Source organism: Meles meles, chromosome 5, assembly GCF_922984935.1.
Source record: "Meles meles chromosome 5, mMelMel3.1 paternal haplotype, whole genome shotgun sequence".
Taxonomy (NCBI): Eukaryota; Metazoa; Chordata; class Mammalia; order Carnivora; family Mustelidae; genus Meles; species Meles meles.
The window spans coordinates 124278070-124297533 of NC_060070.1; the positions used below are offsets into that span (position 1 = coordinate 124278070).

The 19464-nt window shown below is 45.4% G+C and overlaps 1 protein-coding gene across 2 annotated transcripts; it reads left to right on the forward strand.

The window, feature by feature from the left end:
- The first annotated feature begins 3 nt into the window (after positions 1–3).
- NCR3 (natural cytotoxicity triggering receptor 3) lies at positions 4–19423 on the forward strand. 2 transcript variants are annotated; one of them, XM_046006525.1, is made up of 5 exons: positions 4–69; positions 16925–17012; positions 18222–18566; positions 18704–18811; positions 18921–19422. In XM_046006525.1, exons 2-5 carry the CDS (start codon positions 16970–16972, stop codon positions 18971–18973), a joined length of 549 nt encoding a protein of 182 aa, XP_045862481.1. In that variant the 5' UTR covers positions 4–69; positions 16925–16969; the 3' UTR covers positions 18974–19422. The 2 variants fall into 2 exon arrangements, with proteins under 2 accessions (XP_045862481.1, XP_045862482.1); XM_046006526.1 differs by lacking the exon at positions 4–69 and adding an exon at positions 130–210 and having other exon boundaries at positions 18921–19423.
- Positions 19424–19464: the final 41 nt, after the last annotated feature.

Sequence of the window (19464 nt, forward strand, 5' to 3'; positions counted from 1 at the left end):
TCACTTCCCCCTCAGCTTCTGCTGACACGAGCACCCGAGGAGGAAGGGGCCAGCGGCTCTAGGATTGAGGTGAGAAAATAACATTCTTCTAAATTCCTCTTAAGGAGAGCCCAGTCTGTGCAGGAAGGAAAGAAGCCCCTGGAAGTGCGGGGGAGGGGTATTTACTCTCCGGAACAAATAAATGGTCTTTGAACTGGTCTGAAGGGTCAGGTAAGTCTTAAAGCTTGCATTTTGTCAGGTGTCACGAGTCTGGGCACACAGGTTTGGGTACACAGCCAAGGAAGGGCTAACTGGATTTTTCTATGATGTGAATGGGAGAAAAATCTGAAGTCCACAGGCAGATCTAAAAGGATGGCGAGACAGTGTAGGGTAGGAAAGGGAGAGAAACCTCTCTCCGGGTCTGGGGCACTTGGAAATAGGGCAGTGCCTAACACATGAGTCGTATTTGTTCGCTTTAAGATGTGCAATGAAACCTGCTCATCTTATCTTCCCTGAATTAGTTCGTGAAATCTGCAGAGCTCAGGCATTCAAGAATTTAAGTAGATTCTCTGGGGGAACTGAAAGTGGTGCTGAGAGAGACAGTATTTGTGGACACAAGAGCCGGGGGTGAAGCCGATGTTAGGGGTATGTGTATGTGTGTGTGAGTGTGTGTATGTGTGTGTGTACTTGTGCCTGCGCACGTGCATGTGTGTGATTCGGTGTCAGTTACCACGGGTTCAATAGAGTGGGTAAGTTGCCTCTAAAAAATGTCTTCCCCATTCACACCCTGTTTCCTTTTTTTGTTGTATAGGTAGTCACTTCCAGGGGAGAAGAGGCTAGCATGTTCCCCTCACTGAGACGTTTTTGTTCAAACTCACCACCCAGGGGTGCCTGGGTGGTTCAGTCGGTTGACTGTATGACTTTTGGTTTCTCAGGATTATGAGATCTATCCCTGCAGGGGGCTCCCTGCTCAGTGGGGAGCCTGCTTGAGATTCTCTCTCTCCCTCTCGCTCTGCACATCCCCCTCTCAAATAAACAAACAAATAAATCTTAAATAAATATATAAATAAATAAACCACAAACTCCCCACCCAGAGCTCCACCCACCCTGCGCCAGCATCGATGCAGACACCTTTCCTTCTCCTCTCGCCTTCACATTACTTCCCTTTCTGCAGCTGGGAGCATTCACTTCTCACTGCCTTCTCCCTGACCCATGCAAGTGGGGGGACATGCTGGGGTGAACTCAGAATTCTGGACTTCCCTTTACTGTAGCTGCCTCTCTCCTTTCAGAGAAAGCTGCAACCCTACACTCAGGTCTCAGCGCCTAGTGGGGGGAATTCATTTCTTTATTCATATTTTCATTTGACAAATAATTATCAAGGGCACACTGGAATGCCACCTCAGTGATCCAAACACATGCAGGCTCTTGTCCTCATGAACAGTCTAACTGTGGAAGACAGACCATAAAAATAAACATATTGGGATGCCTGGCTGGCTCAGTCAGTGGAGTCATGTGACTCTTGATCTTGGAGTTCAAGCCCCACAGTGGATGTAGAGATTACTTACAAATAAAAAAAATTCTAAAAATAATAAACATATTAAAGGTGGCAAGTACCTATGCAGAAAAACAAAGTAGGGAAGGGGGATCGGAAGTACTGTGGTAGACTGCTGTTTTATTTTTATATTATTTTCTTTTTATTATTTTTAAATATTTTATTTATTTATTTGAGAGAGAAAGAGCTTGAGCTGGGGCAGGGCAGAAGGAGTGGGAGAGGGACAAGCAGACTCCCTGCTGAGCAGTAAGCCTGTGGGGGGACTTGATCCCAGGACCCTGGGATCATGATCTGAGCTGAAGTCAGATGCTTAACTGACTGAGCCACCCAGGTGCCCGGGACTGCAGTTTTAAAGAGGGTGATCAGAGAGGCTTCTCTGAGAAAATATTTGAACAAAGATTTCAAGTAGGGGAATATCTGGCTAACTCAGTGCAGCATGTGACTCTTGATCTCAGGGTTGTCAGTTTGAGCCCCATGCTGGGTGTAGAGATTACTTAAAAATAAAATCTTAAGAAAAAATTTCAAGAGGTATGGAAATAAGCCATGTAGCTATATGAGAGAGGAGCATTTCAGACAAGTGCAAAGGTCCTGAGGTAAGGACATGTCAGGATAGCTGGAGTGTTTGTGAAGCAGGCAGGATGGCCAGTGTAGCTGGAGCCAGGTGTATGAGCGGAAACAGGCAGGAGATGAGGTCAGATTGTGTAGGGCCTTATAGGCCATTGGGAAGGCTCTGGCCTGTATTTAGGATGAGACTGCCTCCGAGACTATTCTTTCCATCAAGAATGGTTTGGCAGACTATCATATGGGTATAGAGTTAGATGCTCAGAGAAGCTTTCTGGGATAAAGTAACAGCTACTCTGACACGGGGCAAAAGTGGAGAGTAAGAGTATCTAGAAGGGCAAAAGAGTGGAGAACAAAATCCAGCCTAAACACAGATGTGGGGAAAGCCTGTGAAGAACAAACATACAAGCGTTGCCTGAGTGACTCAGTCAATCAAGCCTCTGCCTTCGGCTCAGGTCATGATCCTGGGGTCCTGGGATTGAGTCCTGCATTGGGCTCGTGGCTCAGCAGGGAGCCTGCTTCTCCCTCTGCCTGCAGTTCTCTTGTGCTCTCCCTCTTTCTCTCTGGCAAATAAACAAAAAAAATTAAAAAAAGAAGAAGAAGAAAAAGAAGAAGAACAGACATGCTAGAAGACGTCGCCCACAGACTCAGGGACCCAGCCCCCATGGTGACAGAGAAGGCTGGCTCCTAGTAGCAGGGGTGAAGGGGGACTTCTGGGTAAGGGTTAGAAATGGTTGGGGGGTGCATTAGGGGGCAACTTTGAGGAATCCATGAGAACACGGAGATAAGGAAAGTAGATAGCTCCCTGACAGGCTGCAAAATCTGGATCTGAGCAGAGATAATGCAGAAGCTCCTTAAAACAGTGGCTCTCTGGGACTGGCCCTTCCTGCAGCATTAGGTGGAAATGTGTTAGAAATGTGCCTGGTTGGGCCTCAGCTCAGAGCTACTGAATCAGAGACTCTGGGGGTGGGGCCTGACAATAGGTTTTTAACCAGTGCCTCAGGTGCTTCTGATACATGGTCAAGTGTGAGAGTCGTTGTGGGGAAAGAGGTGCCCGAGCCTGTGAGCCTTGCTGAACCCAGACTGAAGGTGTCAAGGTAGCTTAAGCATGGGTTAGTGGGAGGTGGGGCTTTGGAGGAAGAAGAAAAGGAGGAGTCACAGAGACCAGGCGTGTTCGTGTCCAGCCAAGCTGTCAGGGAGACAACGCTGAGCAGGCTCAAGAAATGACCCACCAGAAGGACCCCATTTGATTAGAATCCCTGTGAACCGGCCCCTTGTTGCTTCGGGCTCTTGTTACGATTCCATGCTCTCCAGGGGGAATTGCTGCTTAGAATTAGGCCCCATGGAGTGTGCTTACAGGAAAAGCATACACGGGCCAGAAAACTTGTTGGTGTGTGTGTCCTGTTTGCCCCTCTACCTTCCCTCTCCCACTCTGCTCTCTGCCACAGGAGGCTAACCTGTACCGAGCACATCAAGGGCACCTCTCGCTTCCAGTTGGTTTTGGCTATTGGAGAGCCTAGCAGGAAAATAGCAGGAGGGAAGACATTAAGCCGCGGGTGTTCGTTCTTCTGGCTCCCTTCCCAAGAGCTCACCTCAGGCTGGCAGAAACCTCCACTTATGGGCTGTGTTTCTCTCCAGGCGACCTGCACTGCAAAGCTCTAGCTTCCTCTTGGTTTCAGTAACCCAGGAGATAGATGTCAGGGGGTCTGTGAACTTGGAAGGGAAAAAATGTACACCCCTTTCTCATATTCAACATTACATGTGTTGCTTGTCAAAACCACATCACAGTTTTAAATTCTTTTTATGTTATTATTATTTTTAAGTTTATTTGTGTGATCGCTGCACCCAACATGGGGCTTGAACTCTCAGCCTTAAGACCAAAAGTTGCCTGCTCTTCTAACTGAGCCAACCAGTGGGCCCCACAGTTTAAAGTCCTTGTTCAAGCCAAGCAATAATATAGTTTGCACTAATGTGTCTTTATTTATTAAAATATAACTTCAAGGTGCCTGTATTTTAAGCGAACTCTACCCGCAACGTGGTGGGGCTCAAATTCACGGCCCCAAGATCAAGAGTCATGTACTCTACTGACTGAGCCAGCTGGGTGCCCTAACTGCATCACTGATGAAGTTATTTTTCCATTATTGTAAATAATAATGTTCATTTGAATACAGAAAGCTTTATCCACTTCTACAATTTTTTAAAGTAAACTCTAGCCACAATGTGGGGCTCAACTGACCTATATTTTAATTTTTTAAAAATATTTTTTATTTACTTATGAGAGAGAGCCAGCATGCACAACCAGGGGGAGCTGCAGAAGGAGAGGAAGAAGCTGACTCCCTGCTGAGCAGGTAGCCTGATGCAGGGCTTAATTCTGGGACCCCAAGATCATGACCTGAACCAAAGGCAAACACTTAACCAACTGAGTCACCCAGGCACCCACTGCCTGTATTTTAAATGTCTTATCTTTTATATAACGTGGTATTAAAGTACATGATTTATTAAAGTACATGATTTATTCTATCTTCTAACTTCTTTTTGAAGTTATTTATTTATTTATTTTTAGTAATCTCCAACCCAATGTGGGGCTGAAACTCACAACCCTGAGATCAAGAGTTGCGTGCTCTTCCAACTAAGCGAACATTACAACTTTTATTACTATTTTGGTAACTGGAATTCAATGTAATTGATTTACTTTGTTATGTATATTTTTTACTTTATGCTTTATTAGAATGCCAAATACATCTGTGATACAACTTGAGGAAGAGTTGCTGCTGTAATCTCTTTCTCCCCTCATCCCTTTGGACCTGGGGTGGCAATATCCCTTGGGATTCCCCTATACTCCATTCACCTTTGTAAATAAACTAGTTCCTCAAATTAGCCTAATTTTTTAAAAAAATGTTAAAAAATTTATTTATTTGAAAGAGAGCGAGAGAGTGCATGAGCAGCGTTGGGGGCAGAGGGAGAAGCAGACTCCCATTGAGAAGGTCTCAATCCTGGGACTCCAGGATCATGATTTGAGATGAAGGCAGACACCCATCTGACTGAGCCACCTAGGCGCCCTCCAATCAGCCTAATTTGAAGGTGCTGTTTCCTACTGGGACTCGGACTGATACAGTGTGCGTGTGTAAGTGAGTGTGCGGGGCTGGGAAGAAACAGAATTCTGAAGCTTTACTTCTCACTGTAAATGGGCAAAAGGGCTTCCTGGTGTATGCATGCACCAGACTCAGGAGCTTGGTTAACAAGATGCTCTCCCTGAAGCAAGGCAGAGAAGCATCAGCCTTACTGAAAACGTTCGCTTTTCTATAACATCTCCTTGGTGGGGGTCACCAGAATGGCTGAGTGGTTAAGCGTCTGCCTTGGGCTCAGGTCATGATCCCAGGGTCCTGGGATGTAGCCCCACATCAACATCAGACTCCCTGCTCAGTAGGAAGCTTCTCCCTCTTTCCCTCCCCCTGCTTGTGTTCCCTCTCTTGCTGTCTCTCTCTCTGTCTCGGTCAAATAAATGAATAAAATCTTTTAAAAATTAAAAAAGAAAACATCTCCTTGGGCGCCTGTTTGGCTCAGTCAGTCAAGTCTCTGCCTTTGGCTTGCATTGGGCTCTTTTCTCAGAGGGGATCCTGCTTAAGCTCCCCCTGCTTGTGCACTGGCTCACTCTCCCTCTTTCCTGAAAATAAATAAATAAAATCTTTAAGAAAAAATAAAACAGGGGCGCCTGGGTGGCTCAGTGGGTTAAAGCCTCTGCCTTCAGCTCGGGTCATGATCCCAGCGTCCCGGGATAGAGCCCCGCGTCGGGCTCTCTGCTCAGTGGCGAGCCTGCTTGCTCCTCTCTCTCTGCCTGCCTCTCTGCCTACTTGTGATCTCTCTCTGTCAAATAAATAAATAAAATCTTAAAAAAAAAAATAAAATAAAACATCTCCTTTTAGGACTTTGAGGGGAGCATGGCAGCAATTTATTCCCAAATTTGACCTTTTATCTCCTGGAAACCATACTCAGATAAGGAGATTGTGTGCGCGCGCGCGCACACACACACGCACACAAGGGCATGAGTGCTACATTTTCACAGCATACCTAGACTCCAAGTCCCATGTTTGTGTGCCCAGATTCCATATCCAACAGGCAGTCCCCAGCAGTGCCTCAGGGAAAATCAGGGAGAGAGGGAGGGTCCAAGTGTCACCTCTGAAGAAAGCAAATATTCCCTCCTGAGAGGAAATGCCTTAGCCCAAGGAGAGGCTGAGCACAAGACTGACCAAATGCTTTCAAGTACTGGTAAAGTTGGGGGTGCCTGGGTGGCTCAGTTGCTTAAGTGTCTGCTTTTGGCTCAGGTCATGATCCCGGGATCCTGGGATCGAGTCCCACATTGGGCTCCCCCTCCTCTGCGGGAGCCTGCTTCTCCTTTTCCCTCTGCCTGCCATTCCCCCTGCTTGTGCTCTCTCGCTCGCTCGCGCGCTCTCTCTGTCAAAGAAATAAATTTAAAAAAAAAAAAAAGTACTGGTAAAGGTGGAGAGAGAATGTTTTGAAATGTCCAAAGAGATCCAGAGGGGCCACATCTCAGAAAGTGCCAGCAGGGGACTCCTGGATGGTTCAGTCGGTTAAGTGTGTGCCTTTGACTCAGGTCATGATCCCAGGATCCTGGGATCCAGCCCCACTTGGGCTCCCTGCTCGTGGGGAGCCTATGCCTCTGTTGCTCCCTATGCCTCTGTTGCTCCCCCTACTCGTGTTCTCTCTCTCGCTCACTCTCTCTCTCAAATAAATAAATAAATAAATAAATTTTTAAAGATTTTATTTATTTATTTGAGAGAGAGAGAGAGAGATCACAAGCAGGCAGAGAGGCAGGCAGAGAGAGAGGGGGGAAGCAGGCTCCCTGTTGAGCAGAGAGCCCCATGCAGGGCTCGATCCCAGGACCCTGAGATCATGATCTGAGCAGAAGGCAGAGGCTTAACCCACTGAGCCACCCAGGTGCTCCTCAAATAAATAAATAAAATCTTAAAAAAAAAAAAGATACCTGGCTGGCTCAGTTCATAGAGCATGCAACTCTTGAGCTCAGTGTCTTGAGTTTGAGCGCCATGTTGAGCACAGAGGTTACTTTAAAAAAGAAAAAAAAAAAAAAAAGAAATGAACAGAGATTCTGTTTGGTTAACATGAGAAAAAAAGTGAAAAAGAGCAACACAAACTCTTGCCGTTTGCCATGACATGGATGAAACTAGAGGATATTATGCTAAGCAAAATAAGTCAGTGAGAGAAACACAAATACCATATAAATTCACTCATATGTAAAATTTAAGAAACAAAACAGATGAACATGGGGAAGGGAAGGAAAAATTTAATAAAAAGAAAAAAATCCATAAGAGACTCTCAACTATAGGGAACAAACAGGGATGCTACACTGGAAGGCAGTTGGGTGGGGGGAGGGGTGATGGCATTCAGGAAGGCACGTGATGTAATGAGCACTGGGTGTTACATGCAACTGATGAATCACTAAATTCTACCTCTGAAACTAATAATACAATATATGTTAACTAAACTGAATTTAAACTAAAAAAAAAAAAGAGCAACACAATTTACTGACAGATGACAACACACCAGAAATACATTGCCAAAAGCTGGTGGAAATCACAGCCCAAAATTCCATCATGAACTGAAAAACAACAAAACTTGGTATAGTCCTTTAACAGTGAAGTAAGGACACATATCAGAAATTCAAGTACTCGGTGAACAGATGGTGGATAACAAGAGGGTAGGGATGGGAACAGGAAGAAAGATTCAGAAGAAAAATGCAAAACTATTTCAAAAATGAACACTAAATTTCATGGGAGAATGAAGACATAATATACATTGAAAATTTTTTAAATCATAAATGACTGTTGTGAAATTTTCTTTCTTTTTAAAGAAAGTTATTCTTTCTGTTTTCTTTCTTTTTAAAGAATATTTTATTTATTTATTTGAGAGAGAAATAGCATGAGTATGAGCAAGGGGGAGGGGCAAAGAGAGGGAGAGAGAAAAGCAGGCTTCCTGGCTGAGCAGGGAGCTCAATGTGGGGCTTGATCCGAGGAGCTTGGGATCATGACCTGAGCAGCCAAAAGCAGAACCTTAACTTACTGAACCACCCAAGCACCCGAAATGTTTTTTTTTTTTTCTATTTTTAAAATTTGAGTAGTTATTATCATGAATAAAAGTTGTGAAATGCTTTTACTGTATTGACTGAGATAGTCACATGGATTTTCCTCCTTAATCTATTAATGTAATGAATTAATTGTATGGACAGAATTGGGAAGTGCATGAACAGTGAATTATTTTCCTAGGATAAAGACTGCTTGGTTAAGTTGTTGTTGTTGTTTTTATTAAAGATTTTATTTGTTTATTTGACAGAGAGATAGAAAGAGAGCACAAGTAGGCAGAGCGCCAGGCAGAGGGAGAGGGAGAAGCAGAATCTCTGCTGAGCAGGGAGACCCATTCGGAACTCCATCCCAGGACCCTGGGATCATGCTGAGCCAAAGGCAGCCGCTTAATAGACTGAGCCATCCAGGCGCCCTTGGTTAAGCTGTTTTATATTATTTATTCAATTCTGGTTTAGGTTTGTTAATATACTTTTAAATTATTTTTTAAAATTTTTATTTATTTATTTATTTGACACAGAGAGAAAGAGAGAGACAGAGAGATCACAAGTAAGCTGAGCAGCAGGCAGAGAGAGAGGGGAAAACAGACTCCCCACCGAGCAGAGAGCCCGATGTGGGGCTCCATTCCAAGACCCCGAGATCATGACCCGAGATGAAGGCAGAGGCTCTACCCACTGAGCCACCCAGGCATCCCTATTTTTTAAATAATTCATTTATTTATTTGACAGAGAGAGAATACAAGCAGAAGGAGCAGCAGAGGGAGAAGGAGAAGCAGGCTCCCCAGTGAGCAGGAAGTCCGACATGGGGCTCCATCCCAGGACCCTGAGATGATGCCCTGAGCTGAAAGGAAGATCCTGATCTGAGCCATCCAGACACCCCTGTTAAAATTTTTATTACATTCTTTTTTTCTGGCATTTATGTTCATGAGTGAAATTGTTTCATAATTTTACTTTCTCAGATCACCATTGCCTGGCTTTTGTATCGAGATTACATTAATCTCATGAAGTAAATTGAGAAAGTTTTCCTGTTTCCTGATCACTAGAATAATCGTTATATGACTGGAATGATCTGTCTTAAAGGTTTCATAACTATCTGTGCTTGGTGATTTTTTTGATGGTTAAATTTTTTTCCCTAATTTTACTTATTTATTTATTTAGGTAATCTCTACACCCAACATAGGTCTCGAACTCATGACCCTGAGATCACAAATCACTGAGCCAGCCAGGAATCTCATTGATGGCTAAATTTTAAACAACTGATTCAATTTCTTTAGTGGTTATAGGTATATCAGCCTTTTCATTTTTTCTTAAGTCACTGTGGTCATACATTTTTCTAGAAAATTATTCATCTTGGGTGCCACCTTTGGCTCAAGTCATGATCCTGGGGTCCTGCGATGGAGCCCTGCTTGGGACTCCCTGCTCAGCGGGGAGCCTGCTTCTCCTTCTCCCTCTGTCCTTCTCCCCACTCATTTTCTCTCTCTCTCTCTCTCAAAAAAATAAATAAAATCTTAAAAAAAGAAAATTATTCATCTTATCAAAATTTGCAATGTAAATATTTACTGTATCTGATATTATAATTCCCTTTAAGTTATTTATCTTTTGTGTGTGTATGAATTTTTCTTCCCTTTTCCTTTTTTGCATAATCAATTTGGTCAGAGATTTTTAATATTAGTAGTCTATAAATATGTAAAATATTTAAAAATGTTTCCTGCTCTATTGTTTTTTTATTTCATTAATTTCTAAAAGTATCTTTATTCTTTTCCTCCTTAATTTTTAAAAATTACTCTATGCTCTTTTTCTAATTTCTTTTTTTTATAAAATTTTATTCATTTATTTATTTATCAGAGAGAGAGAGAGAGAGAGAGTGTGTGCACAGATAAGAGCACAAGCAGGAAGGAGCAGCAGGCAGAGGGGGAAGCAGGCTCCCTGCTGAGCAAGGAGCCTGATGCAGGATTCCATCTCCGGACTCTGGGATCATGACCTAAACCAAGGCAGATGGGCTCAACCGACGGAACCACCCTGGTGCCCTCTTTTTCTAATTTCTTTCTTTTTTTATTATTAAACTTTTTAAAAAAAGATTTATTTATTTGAGAATAAGAGAGAGAGCCACGCAAGTAGGGGGAAAGGGCAGAGGGAGAGGGACAAGCAGACTCCCTGATGAGCTGGGAGCCCAAAGTAGGACTCTATTCCAGAATTCTGGGATCATGACCTGAGCCAAAGGCAGTCATTCAACTGACTGAGCCACCCAGGTGCCCTCTTTTTCTAATTTCTTGAAATAACTGTCCAACTCAATGACTTTCAAACTTTTTCTTCTTTATTTTTTTGAAGATTTTATTTATTCATTTGAGACAGATGGAGAGAGGCAGAGAGAGCATAAGCAGGAGGAGAGGCAGAGGGAGAGGGAGAATCAGACTCCCTGCTGAGCTGAGAGCTAGACATGGGGCTTGGTCCCAGGACCTAGAGATCATGACCTGAGCCACCCTGTCGTGCCCCCTTTTTAAAAGATTTATTTATTTATTGAGAGGGAGAGAGAGCAAGAGAGCATGAAAGGGGGGTGGGGTGGGGGGTGGGGGAGACAGAGGGAGAGGGAGAAGCAGTTTCCCAGCCCTCAACAGTTTAGATAGGCAGGATTTTCAGTATCGTTCAGTACAAAATATTTTAAATTCCATTATTATATTTTCTTTAACATTTGAGTTATTTAGAGATAGGTTTCTAAAGTTTCAAAATACAGGGGTGCCTGGGTGGCTCAGTGGGTTAAAGCCTCTGCCTTTGGCTCAGGTCGTGATCTCAGGGTCCTGGGATGGAACCCCGCATCGGGTTCTCTGCTCAGTGGGGAACCTGCTTCCTCCTCTCTCTCTGCCTGCCTCTCTGCCTACTTGTGATCTCTCTCTCTGTCAAATAAATAAATAAAAAAAAATCTTTAAAAAAAAAATTGTCATGGCTTTTGGTCAGCAACTGTATTCTATATGATTTTGATTCTTTTTTTTCTAAATATCTTTGTTTTATGTGAAAAGAACACATATTTTCTAGTTTTTCAAAGATTCTACATATTTCCCTAGATCGAGCTTGTTAATTATCTGGTTTCACTCCTCTTTGTCTTTTGTAATTTTAAATTAAAAGTTAGTTTTCCTTTAATATTTTAGATTAATTTTTTTTATAAAGAATCTGGCACAGAGAATCTGAGGGCATCTGAGAGTGGTCCAAGTCCGCCTTGGTGGAGTCTGGGAAGGCTTCTCAGGAAAGGAGTGATCAGCTCCCAGAGGAAAAAGGGGAATGCCTTGCCAGCTTTAACTCATTCCCCCACCCAGAGAGAAGTGGAGGAGAAAGAGCATGAAAGATGTGTTGGATGAAAGAGATGTGTCGGGAAAAATATAAGGAAAGATGGAGAGGCAGAAAGAGATGTAGACAGAAATGAGGGAAGAGAGGGATGGAGAGATAGGTGCCTCTCTGGTAAGCGCAGGGAAGGTGCTTACCAAATATTTGCTGAATGAATGAAGAGTGAACAAGCAAATGGGTGTGGGGGGAATGGGTAAAGATGTGTGGAGAGATGTGGGATGTGGGTGGAGACATAGGGAAGAAACAAATGATGTGAATAAAGATGGTGAGAGGAAAGAGTTGTGGACAGAGATGTGGGAGATATGAGAGAGAAGGGGAGAGATGAAGAAAGATATGAGGGAAGAAGAAGACAGAACGCCTGGCATGTGGGAGGAACTCAGTAAAACCGTTGTTGAATGGATGAATGGGCCCCAAGACTTGAAGAGGGAGGTGTGGAATGGATACTGAGATGAAACCACACTGTCCGTCAGAGAAGCTATTGTACTGGTTTCATCCTGAGATGATGATGGCTTTAACCAGCAGTGACGATTAAGAGGTGGGAAGATACTTGAGATATTTTAAAGGCAGAATGGACAAGACTTAGAGATTGTTTGGATGAGGAAACTGAGGGAGAACCCCAGGTTTTTGCCTTAAGTGATGGGGTGGACTGTGCTTCCATGCACTGAGATGGGGACCATAGGAGCGCGACGCAGTTTGGGTGGACACTGATGATTTTGAAATGCCTGTGAAACACTCTGGAGGAGATGTCTAGAGGACAGCTAGGTATTCTGGACTTGGACCTCAAGAAAGAGGCCTCAGATGAAGGTGTAGACTGAGATGGAGATATAAACTGGAGTCTCGACAGAGAATAAGCAGTAGTTAAAACTGGCTCAACAGGACTGCCTAGGTAAGCCCCATGGTAGAGGCTCACAATTTATTGAATGAAAGTGAGAGAAAGAACCCAAAAGTCCACCAATAGCTGAATCACGTGAAAGCACATGTATAGGGTACAGGAGTCTGGAGGGACTTAGGCCTAATTGCTTTTATTTTCCTGGGAAAGGGGAGGTAAGATTCCAAAGTGGAACAACTTCCATGGTGACATGATCCAAACTGTAGGCCATGGAGAATCAGGGTGATTGTTGGAGTAGACCAGGTAAAGCAACTGTGAAATTAGTATATTGAAAAACCATTTGTTGGGGCAGCTGGGTGGCTCAGTCTGTTGAGCCTCTCACTCTTGATTTTGGCTCAGACCATGATCTCGGGGTTGTGGTATCAAGCCCCGAGCTGGGCTCTGCGCTCAGCACGGAGTCTGCTTAAGATTCTCCCTCTCCGCCCCTCCCCCTACCTAGTGCACATTCTCTCTCTAAAAAAAGAAAATAAAAGTAAAGAAAAATCATTTGCAAGATGTGTATAAAAATGTTCATACAACCCACTTGTCCTCATCAGTTGAGTGGATAAACTGTGGTACATCCATATTATGAAATAGCACTCGCAAAAAAAAAAAAAAAAAGAGGCTCAAGCTATTGATACACACAACAGTAGATGAATCTCACAGACACTATACAGAATGAAATAAGCCGGATACAAGAGGGTATACTATGTGATTACACTTACATGAAGTCCAAGAATAGTGTAATATAGGGGTATACATTTATAGGGGTATAAATCAGTAGTTGCTTCTGGAAGGGGAAAGGGATTACCAAAAAGAGGCATGGGAGAATTTTTCTAGAGTGATGGAAATGATCTGTGTCTCACTTCCAATGTTATTTATAAGGGTATGTAGATTTGCCAGAGAATGTCGAACTGTGTACTTAAGATCTGTATACTTCAAATGTTTTTAAAAAGATATGGGGCGCCTGGGTGGCTCAGTGGGTTAAGCCGCTGCCTTCGGCTCAGGTCATGATCTCAGGGTCCTGGGATCGAGTCCCACATCGGGCTCTCTGCTCAGCAGGGAGCCTGCTTCTCTCTCTCTCTCTCTCTCTCTGCCTGCCTCTCTGCCTACTTGTGACCTCTCTCTGATAAATAAAATCTTAAAAAAAAAAAAAAAAGAAAATGTTTATAAGGACTTGGCTAGAGGAGAAGTCACCCACATCTCACGACTACCAACACAGGAGGAAACCCCTGGTAAGATGGGATCATGGTGCTGGGATTCCAGGGTTCCTTCTGTGTCTTCACCTCTTTTCCTGCTCTGAGCTCTGACCACCCTGGAGGCAGCCCACAGTGCGGTGTTAAAGAAGTTAGACTGGAGGGGCACCTGGGTGGCTCAGTGGTGGAACATGTGACTCGATCTCGGGGTTGTGAGTTCAACCCCATGCTGGGTGTAAAGATTAATTAAAAATAAAATCTTTTAAAAGAATAGTTGGTTTCTAAATAAATAAATGAGTAAATAAATAAATAAATAAATGAGACCCAAGACAGGTGCACATTCATTTCCCAACTTCTTTATTTGTTGCCTTTCCTCTTGAGTCCTTGGTAAAAGTTTCTTTTGAAAACGTCCATCTTTGAGCTGGTTAGTGCAGCGGTTCCCATCTTGTGGGTTAAAGTTCCCTAGAGACTCTCAGAGCTATTGAAAAGGGTCCCTGGAGCTACACATATGCTAGGATTTATTCTAGATGGGCTTAAAAAAATATTCCAAGAGCAATCTTTGGAATTCCAATTTTTGGATATTGGAAATCTTTGGTAGAGACAAGAGGTGGAGAGAGCGGGGTATCCTTGAGTTCAGGCACAGCTGTAACAATGGTCATCCTGGCCCCAGACTGGGGAGGACCTGGGGGCTAACATACCCTGGGCACCCAGTACAGTGAAGTCTGGACGTTGACAGATACTGTTCTCATCTCACAGATGTGTGAACCAGTGGAACCAGGACTCCATCTTAGGCTGACTTAAGCTGCCTCGCGCTGGCACAGGGAGCAGCGCTCTGTGTGTGTAACTGTGAATGTCTGAAGTTTGATCTTCAGGCCAGTTGCCCATCCCAGCACCCCTACTCCACCGGTGGTGATCTCTACTCTCTCCTCAAATTGTGGGCTTCTCACAGTTGAGTAGAAGAGACAATTTCCTTCACATTGACTCTCTGGGGGCAGACATGGCCTGTTGATAGGACGAGGCAAGGTAAGGGACTAGGCAGAAGCTGGAATTAAGGCCCATTCAAGAAAAACCACCAGCCGGTGTCTTGGACGTCCCCATACTCCATGACCACCAGGGGGCAGCCCTTGCCTTGCCACAGGACCTAGGTTCCACACCCTCAGATTAGAGGCCTAGAGGAGGAAGACTCTACTGATGAAGAATGGCTGAGTCAGTCCTCCCCAGATTATGCGGCGTGTGGCTTGTGTAGGTGGCTTGTGTAGGAGAAGTTAAATAATTTGTTCAAGATCATGTAACTAGTTTGTAGTGGATCTGGCATTTGAGCCCAGGCTGACTCCACGCCAGCATTCTTAACCATGACATTGCTGCTTCTCCAAAACAAAACTCTAGATCACTGCAGTGATCATAATGTATTGTGAAACAGAGCTAGAAACAGGGACACCCAGGGGAAAAAAGATGCATTAATATAAAAGGAGCCGGGGCGCCTGGGTGGCTCAGTGGGTTAAGCCTCTGCCTTTGGCTGGGGTCGTGATCTTAGGCTCCTGAGATGGGGGGAGATCGGGCTCTCTGCTCAGCAGAAATCCTGCTTCCCCTTCTCTCTCTACCTGCTGCTCTGCCTATTGTGATCTCTATCCGTCAAATAAATAAAATCTTAAAAAATATATACATATATAAAAGGAACCAGAGAGGATTGTGTGGTGAGGGCTGGGTCCATGCCTCCCCAGGTATTGTGCCTGTAATCCTCCTCTTCTATGTGCTGTGCTGTCCCGTGTAGGTGTGTGAGGCACATACAAGAATGTGTGGCGTAGGGGCGCCTGGGTGGCTCAGTGGTTTGGGCCACTGCCTTCGGCTCAGGTCATGATCTCAGGGTCCTGGGATCAAGTCCCGCATCGGGCTCTCTGCTCGGCAGGGAACCTGCTTCCCTCTCACTCGCTCTGCCTGCCTCTCTGCCTACTTGTGATCTCTCTCTGTCAAATAAATAAATAAAATCTTTAAAAAAAAAAAAAAAAGAATGTGTGGCGTAGTCTTGAACCAATCCCTGTACAACCTTCGCGTTACAAATTTAAAGTCTTTCCTTTGTGTCTGTAAGAATATCTTTCATATAAGGGGCACTTGGTAGTTTCTCAAGAAATGCTAGCTAAACAGCGAATAAAATAATAAATGAGTGGGTTTACCAGTGGGGGGCAAGTATTGGCAGAACACAATGAGTAAAGCAGACCTCAGCGAGAGGTATATTCCTTTAATGGAGATCTGAATATGAATGAGTCCAGACCTCTCCATCAGGTTGCTTTCACTCAGCCAAACCACCCAAGTCAACACATCTAAGTAAAACAGGTTGATTGCTATGCAAATGAAGCTTCCAAACAAAGTCCCTAGCAACCGCCTGCCTCCACCGCCAATCAGTTTGCTTCTCCTAATCCCCTCCATCAGAGAATTTCTAGAGCAGTCCTGGGGGTGGGTCCGCCTAAAGGGAAGAGAACAGATGGGGTGGGCGGGCGCACTGCTGAGTCCAGACTAGGGGGGAGTAAGTTGGCTCGGAGCCCAAGAAGGCTCCTGGAGGCTTATTCCGGGTAAATGGTTGGTCTTCTTGAACCTCAGGAGGTGGGGGAACCACATCCTGGTCTCACCCTCCCACCCTAGTGTGAGCCCTCCCTTCCCTCTCAAACACTTAGGCCACAGGAAGATGTGTTGCCCCCCACTTCCTAGTGACCTAGACACTGCCATTAACAGCATCCTCTCTCCTCAAGGAGGCACGCTTGTGATATCTGATAACAGTCTTAGGCTGTTGAGGTTCTTTTTTTGTTAATTTTTTAAGTATTTTTTTTTTAAGATTTTATTTATTTATTTGACAGACAGAGATCACAAGTAGGCAGAGAAGCAGGCAGAGAGAGAGGAGGAAGCAGGCTCCCTGCTGAGCAGAAAGCCCGATGTGGGGCTCGATCCCAGGACTCTGGGACCATGACCTGAGCCAAAGGTAGAGGCTTTAACACACTGAGCCACCCAGGCGCCCCTTTAAGTATTTTTTTTAAAGATTTTATTTATTTATTTGACAGAGATCACAAGTAGGCAGAGAAGCAGGCAGGGAGAGAGGAGGAAGCAGGCTCCCTGCTGAGCAGAAAGCCAGATGTGGGGCTCCATCCCAAGACCCTGGGATCATGACCTGAGCTGAAGGCTGAGGCCTCAACCCACTGAGCCACCCAGGTGCCCCTGTTGAGGTTCTTGATAAGGGATGTGTGAGTCCTGTGTGTCATAGGAAGCTGCCCGCCTCCATCTGGTGACCAAAGGCCTGGCCACGAGCAGTGGGTTGTTCTTTCTCCACCCAGACCTTACTTCTCAGATCCCCTTTGCCAACGGGAACACCCTCTGACATGACCCAGATGCTGTTGCTCATCTTTATCATGGTGCATCCAGGTGAGAGGGCTTTTGAGGGGTGTGGGGCAGGAGGAGCGAGGATGGGGAAGGCTGACATGGAGGCCTGAGGGGAGTGGCCAGGAAAGGAGAGTGGGAGCTGATGGGGTCCTCCGGAAGCCAAAGCAACGTGGACACCCCCAGTTCACAATTCCCTCCATTTCTCCATGTTGCCCACTGGGTGGGTCATACTCCAGCTACCCTTTCCTGAGGTCCTTTCTTCTCAGCTACCATCCTAGTAAGATAAAGTTGAAGAACCAGTATAAAGGGCTTGAAGGGAGGAAGAGGTAAATTTTTTTGGAAGGGGTCAATTTTAATTTGATGAGCTTAATAAGCCTATTAAACAAGGCTTATTATCTAGGGTCTAGATATAATTAGGAGTTTGGGAGACCTAATTAACTCTAAGGGAAGTTTCTTAGTGAAACTGATTTTAATTAACTGAGAGACGTTACCTATCAGCCGTACCCATGTACTAAATGCAATGTGGACTCCAGACCCACAGCTTTAGCATCAGCTGGGAACCTGGGCAAATTCTCAGGCCCCACTCTAAACCCGCTGAGTAAAAAACTGGGCAAGAGTCGGGTCCAGGAATCTATTTTAACCGACACTACAGGTGATTCTGATGTGCTCTCAAGCTTGAGAACCGCTGAAGTAGACGAATGGCAGGTAAATTTCACGAACTATAGAATCTAATCGGAGATTTTACTAATTGCTTTAATTCATCAATTTGGTTGAGTCAAATTGATTTCAATCAATTATTGCTATGTCTTCACCTGAAGACTTTATTAGTTGATGCTCTTTAACAGAAAACAAAGTAGCAAGGGTGGTGTACCGTATACGGTTTGCCATTGGTATGAAAGTAATGGAATAATGTAGTTAATTATTAGTTAGCTAGGCAGCCACATTCATTAATGAGCTCCAATTTCAATGGGACAGGTTAAGTTTCAGCAAGACACTACTGGTGAAGGTAGCCAGAGAGCGATGGGGTGAGGATGAGAGTTGGCACAGGAAAGGATTTGAAAAACGATTTAATAAGCCATTTTAAGAAATGAGGCTTGTGGAAAGGAAGGGGTTTCATGAGGTAGCAAAGTGCTTGACTCTCTGGGTACCCCAAGGGTGACACAGCTGGGATATTCTAGTGCAAGCTCTCTTGTCCTTTCTCTGTATTGTAACCGGGGAGGTGTTTCTCTGGGTCTTCTCTCTACCTGCCAGGATCCTGTGCTCTCTGGGTGTTCCAGCCCCCTGAGATTCATACCCAGGAGGGCACCACTGCCTTCTTGCCCTGCTCCTTCAATGCCAGCCAAGGGAAATTGGCCATTGGCTCTGTCATGTGGTACCGGGACAAGGTGGCCCCAGGGAAGGAAGTGAGGAATGAGACCCCGGAGTTCAGGGGCCGCCTGGCCCCTCTTCCCCCTTCCCGGTTCCTCTGTGACCATCAGGCCGAGCTGCACATCTGGGACACCCAAGACTGTGACGCTGGAGTCTACGTGTGCAGGGTGGAGGTGCTGGGCCTAGGTGTTGGGACAGGGAATGGGACTCTGCTGGTGGTAGAGAAAGGTGAGATGGGAGTCCCCACTCTTCCTGGAAGTTGGGAGTCTTTCCCTGAGGCCCCCTGCTCTCTGCCCATCCCTGGGCTTGCGACTGTTTCTTCCTTAGTCCCCCCTTTCCCCCTTTCTTCTACCACCCCCATGCAGGACGTCCTCGGCTAGGGGCCAGCACCGTCCTCCTCCTTCGGGCTGGATTCTATGCCTTCAGCTTTATCTGTGTGGCCATGGGCAGCACCATCTATTACCAAGGCAAATGTAAGGAAGGGGGCAGGGCAGTGGTGAAGAGAGAGCTGGAGGAGGGGGAGACAAAGACCAGCAGGAGAAGGGTTGCCGCACTGAGCAACTCCTGTCATTTCTCCTGCAGGCCACCGTCACCTGAGAACACGCTGCCACTTCTTAGATGCCTCTGATGAGTGATTCCAGACTCCAGGCATCAAATTCTCTTCAAGAGACCCCAATAAATTCTCCTCTGCCCTGCCACTAACACCTTCTTAGGAGTCTCCTGTGTTTCCTTTTCCATTCTCCAGGTACCCCAATATGTCCCTCTCTGGGGTATCCCGACTCTTGACTCTCCCTTCTACCAAGCCTGGCCTGGAAAGGTCCAAGGAGCGAGCTTCCCAGTAACCGTGCCTGGAGCCCCTCCCATCACCATCCCAGGGCTCAGCACCTCCAGCTCTCTGGGGTGCAGGAGGCTTGGCAGACTCTCCTGAGAACTGGGGATTGTCAGATCTGACCCCTACATGTCAACTCCCCATTCCAGCCAGGCCCACGTGTGGGCTCTTTCTGGCCTTCAAGGGAGCCTGGTCCCTCAGCACCTTTCTTTCCCTGAGAAATTCCTACTCAGCCCCAGAACGGGTGGGAAGATAAATCATGTACGCGTTGATGGCGGCCCTGTGGAATGGCACGAA

Coding starts and splice junctions, on each gene's coding strand:
- NCR3 (XM_046006525.1), top strand. CDS start 16,970: ATGACCCAGATGCTGTTGCTCATCTTTATCATGGTGCATCCAG. Junction 18,567..18,703: donor TCTGCTGGTGGTAGAGAAAG/GTGAGATGGGAG, acceptor ACCCCCATGCAG/GACGTCCTCGGCTAGGGGCC. Junction 18,812..18,920: donor CATCTATTACCAAGGCAAAT/GTAAGGAAGGGG, acceptor TTTCTCCTGCAG/GCCACCGTCACCTGAGAACA.